The following is a 12,020-nucleotide window of genomic DNA, read 5'->3' on the forward strand; positions in this document are numbered from 1 at the left end:
CTGACATGGAGGAGCGGGGTGCAGAAAACAGTGAGTTGCTTTCCCACACTTTGGAGCTCCAAGACAAATTACAAGCCCAGCTGACGGACTTGGAGTCGCGCTCACGCAGAAACAACATACGCATCCACGGGATCCCAGAGGGAGCCGAGGGAGACAACGTACAGGAGTTCTTAAAGAAATTTATTAAAGCGGAGTTGTCCCTCCCTGATGTCAACTTTGCTATACAACGCTGTCACCGGTCCCTTGGAGCCAAACCACCGCAAGGCGCTAACCCGAGGTCTATAGTTGTATATTTCCTGGAGTATAAAACCAAAGAACTGGTGCTCCGCACCGCCTGGAAAAAGAGTAACATCCAGTACGACGGGAGAAAAGTGTTTTTCGAACAAGACTACCCAACCGAAATAGTTATGAAAAGAAAGGCTTACTCCACCATCAGAAAGGCACTTAAAGAACAGGGGCTCCGTTTTCAGACTCTTCACCCAGACTTAGAGACTTAGAGTCTTTCTCGACACAGGTGCAGTTATATACAACAGCGCATCAGAGGCGATGGATGACCTGAAGAAAAGGGGACTGATGCCGAACGGCGGAATCTGGACCCCGTCAGGAGAACGTGCCACAGAGACAACGAGACGGAGACAACCTGCCTGGGAAACGACAGGTGCTACATCGCGTCGTCACCGAGATGCACGCATGAAACACATCCAGGAGAAACTAAAGGGATTTCGACGCAACGAAGGTGCTATGAGTGACTGAGTAACTTTTGAAAAGGCCGGTAAGAGTATAGCCTCCACATTTCTACGTCGAACGGTATTTCCATAAGACCAGGCGAATTTTCCTATTCATGTAAGCTTGAGAAATTTAAACTGACCACATCTGGGAATGTATGTCTGTTTTTGTATGTGGACTGTTCTGATTTCATGTAGTCAGAGAATTTGGTACATGCTTAGAGGGGCCCCTTCCAGATGTAGGGTTTCCCCTCTTGTTTTTGAAGTAGAATTCATACTTCAGAGATGGAAGTCACTAATGTTAAATGTTTGTATTCATGTGTTAAGTTTTATTTCAAATCACAGACAGAAGTTCATTTGCTCAGGCCTTTCAGGGATACTTAAACGTCTTGGTAAACATTTTTTTCTTCTCTATTGACTAAAATGCCTCATCAAAAATATAGAATAATCACCCTTAACGTAAACGGATTACATAATCCTATAAAAAGAAGTAAAGTTATGGCCAAAATGAAAAGAGAAAAACAAGACATTATTTTCTGGCAAGAAACACATCTTTCAAATATTGAGCATGAAAAGTTGCGGAAAATGGGTTTCAAAAACTCATATCGCTCCTCCTTCGAAAGAGGAAGTGCGAGGGGTGTAGCTATCCTAATTGCAAATAATGTAAATTTCCAGTTCTCCTCACAAATTACTGACAAAGAAGGGCGGTACTTACTGGTCAAAGGTCTTATAGACCATAAAGAAGTTACATTAATGAATGTATACAGACCACCAGGACATGATAAACAGCTGATCAAGAAAGTTTTTAATATGATCTCTACGGAAACGTCAGGGGTGTTGATATGTGGGGGGGACTGGAACATCCAGCTACAGCCATCCTTGGACTCCTCAAATAGAATAAAAAACATGAGACCTGAAGCGTTATATGCTAAAAAACTGCTTAAAGAAATAGGAATGATAGACATATGGAGGGAACTCCACCCATATGATAAACATTTTACTTTTTTTCCCACCCTCACTCCGCATACTCAAGAATTGACTATTTTTTATGCTAAATTCAGATAGACATAGGATTATAAATTGCGATATAGGGGTAAGAGACATTTCTGACCATGCAGGGGTGTACTTGACATTGCATTTAGACAACAAGCCCAAAGAGACTTTGTGGAGATTTAACACTAGCCTTCTGAATGACCCTCAATGTCAAAAGTATATAAAGACAGAATTTAAAGATTATATGACCTATAATGATAATGGAGCAGTGTCCTCTAGTACATTATGGGATGCGGCAAAAGCTGTTATTAGAGGTAAACTTATGATGTGGTCGACTCAGAAGAAAAAGGAAAAAGAGAGACAAATTAAGGACTTGACTGAAAAGTTAAAATCACTGGAGAGTAAACATATGGAGTATAATGACCCTAATATTCTAAATGACATAACGAAGACTAAACAAACCTTAAATGACCTATATGAAAACCAAGTAGAGAAGAGAGCTAAATTAATTAAACAAATTTCTATGAAAATTGCCCAAAATCTAAGAAACTACTTGCATGGAGAATACGAAAACAACAGGCCGAGAGATCTATACATAAAGTGAAGGACCCCAGAACCAATGAGATGTACCATAAGTTGGAAGACATAAAAAATGCTTTTGAAACGTACTACATAAAATTATATGCTCAACCTCGGACAACAGAGTCAGCTGTCATGTCATCCTTTCTAACATCTTTGGATTTACCATCTTTAGGGACAGAGCAAAATAAAATATTAACCCAGGAGATAACAGACGATGAAATAAACAAGGCAATATCAAGATTGAAAGCGAATAAAATGCCAGGTGCTGATGGGTAACCATCTGAATGGTATAAAATCCTCAGGGAAACAATAACACCAATGCTTAAGGATTGCTTTAACTATGTTCTCGGAGGTGGCGAGACCCCGCTGTCCTGGAGACAAGCCGTAATCTCAGTGATCCCTAAAATGGGTAAAAACAAAACGGATTGCAGCTCTTATAGACCTATATCAGTTTTAAATATAGATTATAGATTATATGCGTCAATACTAGCAAAACGATTGGAAAACATAATCCCGGATCTGATAGACACAGACCAGGCAGGCTTTGTAAAAAACAGGCAAACCCAGGACAATGTAAGACGGGCTCTCCACCTCATTGACCATATGAGAAACAGTGACATGGAATCAGTGGTTATAAGTCTTGGATGCTGAAAAGGCTTTTGACTCTGTCCGATGGGAATATTTATATTTGGTCCTTAAGCGCTTTGGTTTCGATGACCAGGTAATTAGATGTTTGAACTCCCTATACTCCTCTCCTACGGCTAGAATTAAAATAAATGGGGACTTATCCAAAACAATATTTCTTGAAAGGGGATGTCGACAGGGATGCCCTCTCAGTCCCACTCTATTTGCCCTCTTTATAGAGCCTTTGGCGCAGGCAATCAGAGATGATAAGGATATAACGGGGGTATTGATAGGAGACACACAATATAAGATATGTGCATATGCGGACGACATACTCGTGACACTAACCAATCCTAATGCAAGTTTGCCCAAATTATTATCTCTTCTTAAAGAATTTGGTTCATATTCCGGCTATAAATTAAATCTGCATAAAACTCAAACGCTTACTTTCAACTACGAACCACAAAAAAACATTTATAATATCTGTCAATTTAAATGGAAAGGTAATACTATTAAATATTTAGGGGTACACATACCTAAAGAGGTCTCTGCCATTTATAACCACAATTACATTCCTATAACAGCTGACATTAAAGCAGACTTAAACCGTTGGTCATTACTACCAATGAACATGCATAACCGAATAGATGCTATAAAGATGAATATACTACCCAGGCTGCTTTTTCTTTTTCAATCATTGCCTGTAGAGGTGCCTCTCAAACAATTCAGTGAATGGAATAGAATTATCTCATCTTTTATTTGGGGAAAACAAAAACCAAGGATTAGATTTCAAACATTACAACTCCCCAAGGACAAAGGTGGTATGGCTCTACCGTGCTTGGAAGATTATTATAGAGCAGCACAGTTACGTTCTCTGGTTTGTTGGTGTGACCCTGAGTGTGATGCCAAATGGAAGGACTTAGAGCAAAGTCAAATAAGCATACCTCTTCAATATATACTGGGTGAAAAAACTCTCCTGAAGAAACATCTGAACAAACTAACTAATTGGATGACAGCCCCTTTTAATGTCTGGCACAAACTACTTAAAAATAAGGAATTTGAAAGAAATACACGAATATTACGCTGGGTGGAACATGATACAGAATTTGCACCAGCTAGTCTGGACAGTAGATTTAAGCAATGGACTAATTCAGGTATCCCTTCGTACTGTATGATATCCTCTACTGACGGTTTGGATACCTTTTAAAAAACTCATAGATACATACTATTTAGGGAAGGAAGATTTCTTCAGATACCTTCAATTGAGACACCACTTTGATAAACATATTAAAACTACTGGAGAGAAGGGAACAGACCTGATTAGAATATTCATCGACGCATATAAGGGTAATACTAGCAGAAAACTGATTTCCAAGTTATATTCATATTTACAGTTGGACAGGGGACTCTCGACAATGTATGTAAAAATGAGGTGGGAAAAAGAAGCTAGCATAAAGATAAGTGGGGATGACTGGTTGAATATATGCAGAACACAATCTACCACCTCTAGCTCAGGTCTGTGGAGGGAATTCACTTGGAAAAACACTTTAAGATTCTTTATAACCCCCAATATAAAAAAGTCACAGAGCAATAATCCTGAACATGGTCAGTGTTGGAGAGTGTGTGGTAATATGTCGGCTGGTCATTATCATATCTTTTGGGAGTGTCCTATTATTTCTTTGTATTGGGTAGAGGTGGTGACGGCAATTAGGTCAATAATCGGCTCAGAGCTTGAGTTTAATTTCAGCGTTATGTATTTAGGAAATCTACCAACAGGACTGAGAAAGGCAGATAGATATTTGTTGCAAATACTCTTAGCAGGTAGCAAGAAAACAATAACTAGGAAATGGCTAAGTAAAGAATCCCCGACAATTGCTGAATGGATAGAAATAGTTCGGGAAATTTATGTTATGGAACATTTGACTTTCTCTCTGAGACATGCCAGGAGTAAATGTGAAGCATATTGGGAAAAATTGACATCTTATCTGAATACAAATTGAGATGTATATGTCTTGTTTTTTTTTTTGTTTTTTTGTTTTTTCTCTCCCTGTTTTACATGATGTTGAGCATTTCTGTTAATCTGACGTATTTGCCTGCTATTCCTTGTTCTGTCTGTCTGTTTTTCTTTCCTTTTTTTGTCAAAAAAAAAAAAAAGTAAACTAAAAAAACTAAAAAAAAGAATAGCGTGAGAACTTTCTGCTCCGTCTGTATCATCTCAGTGAGCTTTTATGAAGTACGCATGCGCAGAAAGGAGAATTTAGCTTTTTCTGATGTGACAGTGTGTATGAGAAATTTCTGGGAAACACTTGAGAACGCTAGTGTGAACGGAGAGAGTTCTGAAATGAAAACACCATTTTCAAATGTATATCCGGATTAATGTAGACGTAGCCTAACATGATAGCAATTGATGTTTTGATCACTGGAAGCAAGACTGACAATTGTGATTTCTAGCATGAGTTATACATTCTTCTTTTTCCAGAAGATCTAGGCTGCTGTTTCGGACCATATATTATTTTGTCATTAATATTTTTAGAAAACATTAAAAATCTACTCTGAAATGTTTTTATTTATTTATCATTTGAATGTTCAATTAAATTATACATGTTGTGACATTTGTGTTACTTCTGACATCTCCTGACCAAATTTAGTATAACTGCAGTCCTTTCACAACTCCTCGAAAAGATTCATGTTAATTACTTTTGGAATCATTATCAGATAAAATATCACTTGACGCAGAATGTTCCTCATAACCATTCAATCATTAACCAGATCATATCTGAGCTGCTGATAACAATCTACACTGCCAGATGTCAAAAACATACAGATTCATCAACTAATCATATAAGGTTACCCTGTCTAGGTCAAGCCAAACAAAGGGATTTACTGTTCTTTGTGGTGTGAAGGATGTATTTGACACGTTTGAACAGGACAGGAGTGAAGCAACAACAACCACACTTCAGTTCTGCTCTTAGGGAGCCATAGGTCTCTAAAACCAACTTAATATTGACTCACTGAATGTCACAAACTAAATGTCAAACACATGACAAAGTCAAAACAGTCGCCAGACAGCATCAGAGGGAAGAGTTGTCTAAAAACACATGCCCGTCTGCTGCTTCACAGGACACAACAGCTTTGAAATCAAAGTAGTTCATTATTATGTAGTAGTAGGTGTGATAGACATTAAGAGGGAACAAAATAATTACCCTCATGAAATTAAATAAAAAACAGTCCTCATGAGACTGTTTAGTCGCATTTTGTGTGAATGTTACGAGTACTATCTGACACTTTCCACAGACACTTTGGTGACCCATGACCTTTTTTCAGAGGCATAAATCCCATGTTGTTTTACAGTGAGCACTATTAGATATGTTTAAACTATTATAAAAATATACTATTAAGACTACCCTGTGGTGAAAATCATGTTTTTAATGTTGTTTATATGTCCTTGTATGCATACATTCATCAGTCAACACCATTGCTAAGTATTTTCTCCTTAAAACTGAAGTGTACCAAAGACAGTCTCAAAAACACAGTTTGAAACCGCCCCCTAATTCCTACCGCCACAAATCAACGTGTGAGGCAGGGCTTTTCCTATCATTTTTTCTAAGGATGCTGATTTTTAGAAGGCAGCTTTCTGACGAAAGAGGAAATGCTTGCGTAACATTAGCAACACAATATTAGCTGTTTTCATAATGTAGTCAAGCCAAAGGCTAATAAAATCAAGTACCGTTATGTGTCGACTTTTATTCAAATTCTGAATTAATATAGCCAAGAAAGCGCACAAAGGGCCAGATTTACAATATGAGCTGTGGGAAATTATAAGTGTTCTCGGAGCTTTATACAGTTGTTTTGGTTTTTTTTACAGCTTTTTGAAAACACGGTAAGACTTTCATCACAGCTTCGCAACAATACATGTCATGGCGCTGCTCTGAATAAGGTCTATTGCTCACTGCTGCAAAAAAGAACGCATTGGAGCGATTACCAAATCTTTTTTTTCAATATAATATTATTACAGTATCAACTGAGGGTGCACCCTCAAGCACCCCCATAGAAATGGGCCTGTCTGTATAATACGCTCTTCCTCTTCTTCTTCTGAATCAGTTTCTGGTTCAAGCATATTTGGCTGCTTTAAACCAATATTTCTACTTGCCATTGTGTAGCATTTACTACAGTTGGACTGAATGGAAAAGGTAATCCGAGCGTGTGTGATTGAGTGGAGGCGCTGGTTTAAATTTTTTAACATTGTTGTACTGAATGAATTCGCTAAGCTCAAACATTCAACCCTGTTACAAATTATAGCAAAATTGACAATGATTTTTACATTTATACAAAATATAATTTTCCAAAAATATGGAAAAGTTTATTAACTACCAAGGATCCCAAGATATGAAGTGAGATAAATTTAGGCATTCTTTCATAAATTTTAGTCCATTGTTTTTTTAATTGCTAGAAAATAACAACACACAAATTAGTGTTTTTAACAGTATACATTTAATTTTTGATAACAGTCAGAGTTGAAAAAAGCCCTCTTGAGATTTTCTGAAGGTTGTGCAAGAAAGAAAGAAATTCACTTTCAAAAGTTTCAGGAGCTATTTGTATTATTTAGCACTATTTTTGCCTATCTATCCAATTGGTCAAAAGATAAACAAACAATCAACACAACTTGGACATGAGGCAAATATGATTGTGATCTTTGACAGTTTATAATAACTGTGACTATGAACCATTCGATTTTATCAGTGTATGTAGGCCGAGTAAATGCTCTTCTTGCTATACGTATGCTGGAGCATTTCACAAATGATACTGTCACCATGATGTCACCTTAGGCTATATTGTCACTGTTATGGTTTTTGTTTGTCAGCAGAATCTCAAAAGTAATGATGAAATTGCTTATTCAAAATGTGTGAAACTGATGTGATAAACATGACAAGGCTGAGCTTGTCTTCTTCATTAGCACAAATTCAGGGAGAAACACAGAAAAGAAAAATCACAAATGAGATCTATTTAACATCTCAGCTGAGCATGCTAAACAGCAATGACAAATGAAGAGCAATGACAAAAAACTTCTCAGATTTTGCTCCTGAGAAAAAGGACCTATTAATCTCATAGTTTTCTTTTTCTTCTAGAGATCTCAACAGTGTCTCATTCAATACTCAGATTTGTCAAGTCTGCAATCAAAAGCCAGACATTTAATATTAACTCATCTCATACATTTGTATAGCTCTATATTCTCACTCCTGTCAACAACTGTCTCATTTGTGTCTGTTTTTATTTTCTTATAATGAATTTTATGAGAAACACAAGACACAAGACAAAGTATCTAAATAAAACCTAAATAACATTTACAATTATTATATCCTTTAGCCAATGCTTTTATCCAACAAATGAGGAACATAACAGCAATTTGTCACAGAGCCAACAATAATCATAGTACACAATGCCAGGTTTATAGAGTGCTGCAGGGATGACGTATTTCTGTAGGCAAATCCTGTAAACGAGTTAGCATTTTAGCACATTTCTGGTTCCATCGTCAATGGGTTTTTCAATGGATTTAAATGCCTGAGATAAGATCTATTTTTAATATCTATTTTTATGTTTTATTCTACAAGATAAAAGGTATTACTGATGATTTTTAAAATCATCAGTAATACCACCTTCTGATTTAAAAAAAAAGAAGTTTTTTAAATGGCACTACAGAGGTTATCGGGGACATTAAACAGGTAAACTCACTAGTTCTCTTTCACAGCCTCGTGTGTTTAATTGTGTTTAACTCAAACTTTCTGGGGGGAAAAACAAAGACTGAAAGAGTTGTCACCAGCACGGTTTACCTGGTGCTATAACATTGTGCCTCATAAAACTACATCATACACCCCTACTCAACCAAAGACTCCATGTATAATTCTCCTCACTTTTGCTAGATGATTCCTTAAGCCAATCCTAAATGTTGCTGCCTGACATGTTTTTAATCTCTGGAAATTCTCATACATCTGCTCTGGTTTCTCTATCGGTTTCCCTGAACAGTAGGGGACAGATTCAACATGTTATTTCTGGCCTCCTTTGTTAAAGGATGTGATTCATGCTATGACTTTAGCAATCAGCTGCATCTAGTCACCTAGGTGGCCAACTGTCCCCTATAGTTCTGCTAAAAATAGTCAGCATCAATTTGCCCTTATAAAAAACACTTTTATACTGTATACCTTAAAGTGCTAGTAAAACACCTTGCCATCTAGGTCAACATGTAATCTGAGGGGTGGAGTCCAGCATTCTACTAGTCCCAGCTTGAGACGGCAGGCCAACAGACCAACCGCAGTCCTCTCACTGAACGCCTAATGCATATTTCATATTGCTTGATCTGGCAAGCTCTAATGTGATTGGCTAGTTTTATTATAGCTTTGGCTTTAACCAGTCTGCCTTCATTTATTTTTGCTTATGAAATAATCATACTGGATGGAAATTTTGATTAGAAAGTTTCCAAATTTGCATTCATTTTGGGGGTGTTTTTAGTACAGCTGGTCACAGACCAACACTATTATATAAATTAGTTTTTTCTATGCCTGTCTGTTGTTAATTCACTACTACATTGTTATTGCATCTCAACTATTTCACATAAATTCACTGCTAAATGGGTAAAAAAAACTGACATGATGTCAGTCATATGGTCTCTTCTTTTGGGCGGTTCTTTGCTATCACAATAATGCTCCATCTATCTTCTGATTCAGTGTTGTTAGAAAATCTGACAAAAGGTCATATAAATGACAATGCATCTGAACAAGACATTTGAATTTGTTTCATAACTCTTACTTCTTTTCTAAAGCACTGACATTCGCAATCCCTGGATGGTTAAATATCCTCCAAGCTGACTGTATAAGCTGACAGGGCAGACTCATAATACATTATATCAGAGTGCAGCTCTCCGCCTTTAATGTTCACAAAAAAACCATACTAACATTTAAGTAATATTACATACTGTAGTTGTTAATATTCTGAGTCCTTTCTGAGTGAATCAGAAGTTATTTAATTTGGCTTGGAAAGAAACATAAATGGATGGAAACTGAAAACAGAATAGCGAAAACCACTAGAGAAAAATAATGAGAATGTTAAAAGCTAGAGGTATATTGTACGTGCCTTGAGTTACTTGAAAATGGGTTTCAGTTTTTCTTCAGTCCGACATCTGTGCATTCAATCTTGCTAAAAGCTCAGCACAACAAAGGACGGCAGAATTAACTCTGTGTGTGTGTGTGTGTGTGTGTGTGTGTGTGTGTGTGTGTGTGTGTGTGTGTGTGTGTGTGTGTGTGTGTGTGTGTGTGTGTGTGTGTGCCAAAAATATATTAATAAAGAAACAAATAATTGCATTAATAAATATGTTAGACAGATAATGTATATACAGTATTAAAAGCTAAATTGCAGAACAATGCAGAGAAATGGTGTACTGTCAAAACCAAAACTGCTTATGTGGACCACTCTTCCCAGATTGCTAATTAGAGGTGAAGTCTGTTTGCTGTTACATAAAAAAGGACCTCACAAACTCATTACATTAATCATAAATTCTCATGCCATACTCCTGCCTAAGGCACAATAAACATGAGTTGATAATCTGTGATGCTGATGAGGACATTTTGACTGAGCAGGACAGATGAGGTTCTAATGAGCAGGATTAGATTAAATATTACATCTCATAGCACACACCCATAGACAGATTAGCATATGCAAAACCATCTTGAATTGGAATTTTTTGTGTGTATGTGAATCTTGTCCTCCAAACTAACTCAATTTTTTTTTTTTTTTTTTTTTTTTTTTTGCTTTATTGGCTGAATAAGTAAACACAATAAAAACAAACTGACATACATTCAGAAACGAGTCAACTGCAGTTAATAATGAATGTAGATTTTAAGTGATAGGTTGAACTGCGTTCTCGGCTTTTTAGAAACGTATTGCCTACGATTGGGAAAGTTGTCGTGTTTAAAATGTTGACCACAAATGTTTATTTTTAAATATTGGCCACAATAGTATTTTTCTTTCCTTTGTTCCTTTGTTCCATTAACTATTTTATGAATTGTTTCACTGTTTAAATGCATATAAAGGCTTATTAATGACAGGTTATATTGTGACAATTTATCCCATAAAAGTTCAATGCAACAGTGCAACAATTTGTCTTTAACTCTAAAACAGCTGAATCTCCTCATCAGTTCTTCCCTGGATGATTCTAAATCATAGGGTAGGCCTACTTTATTTAATTACTATGACACCACAAATTTGGCCAGCATATTCTGAGAAGTCAAAAGGTTTTATGCCTCGGAATAAATTAACTTAATTTCAAAATGCTGCTGAACTGCGCCATTTAGAAAGAACAGCTCATGCCGTCCTTAAAAATAATTATGTGGAAATGAAAAATCCACTTGTGTTTGCCAACTGATTAGCGGTTTCATGATTCTGTTTCCCCTGCCATCAAGTGGATTTCGTTTAAAACCATCAAATTCTAAATGCATTTCTATCTATCGAAGCGTTTGGACATGTTTAACATCGCCAGAAACCTGCAGGTCAGATTTAATTAGCAAAACACTCACCTGTAAAGATCGAAAAAGCTAGTTTTAAGAAAGTTTGTCGAGTAAAATAATCCATGGCTCCTTAAAAAGGATCCGGAAGATAAAGTAGGCTACTGTTAGCCTAATCTCCGCTCAATTTTATTCCTGGCGCGGGAAAAAGCTCAATAATAACAGATAAAGCGCCTTTCCGAAACTATCCAATTCAGTCTCGCGGCTCTTGCTTCTCTAGAGCTGCTGTGATTCATTATGATGCTGATGCTGCTGTAGCGTCTCTCTCTCTCTCTCTCTCTCTAACTCTCTCTAACTCTCTCTCTCTAACTCTCTCTCTCTCTCTCTCTCTCTCTCTCTCTCTCTCTCTCTCTCCTGCTACTTAAGCCATATGCTTATTAGTCACGGTCAGTCTCATATGCTCCCTTGGGTTAAAGGCGCACCTATTTTTTTAACACAAATTACACGTTTGTTTTACACACTAGCCAGAAAAAAAGTATCTGGGTGTTCATAAGAAAAACTGGGTGTGCCAAATGTATTGTCAGATTAATGTGCAAAAAACCCT

The 12,020-nt window shown here is 36.9% G+C and overlaps 1 protein-coding gene across 1 annotated transcript in view; it reads right to left on the reverse strand.

Moving 5' to 3' along the window:
• ltk (leukocyte receptor tyrosine kinase) overlaps positions 1-11,777 on the reverse strand; it is a 61,247-nt gene extending 49,470 nt beyond the window's left edge. The window contains exon 1 of the mRNA XM_077239900.1: positions 11,489-11,777. Within this exon, the coding sequence (XP_077096015.1) occupies positions 11,489-11,543 (55 nt within the window). The 5' untranslated portion in view covers positions 11,544-11,777. The remainder of the gene's footprint in view (positions 1-11,488) is intronic.
• Between the last annotated feature and the right edge of the window lie 243 nt (positions 11,778-12,020).

Source organism: Siphateles boraxobius, unplaced genomic scaffold (assembly GCF_051911475.1).
Source record: "Siphateles boraxobius isolate OS27281-9 unplaced genomic scaffold, OSU_SipBor_1 22, whole genome shotgun sequence".
Classification (NCBI taxonomy): domain Eukaryota; kingdom Metazoa; phylum Chordata; class Actinopteri; order Cypriniformes; family Leuciscidae; genus Siphateles; species Siphateles boraxobius.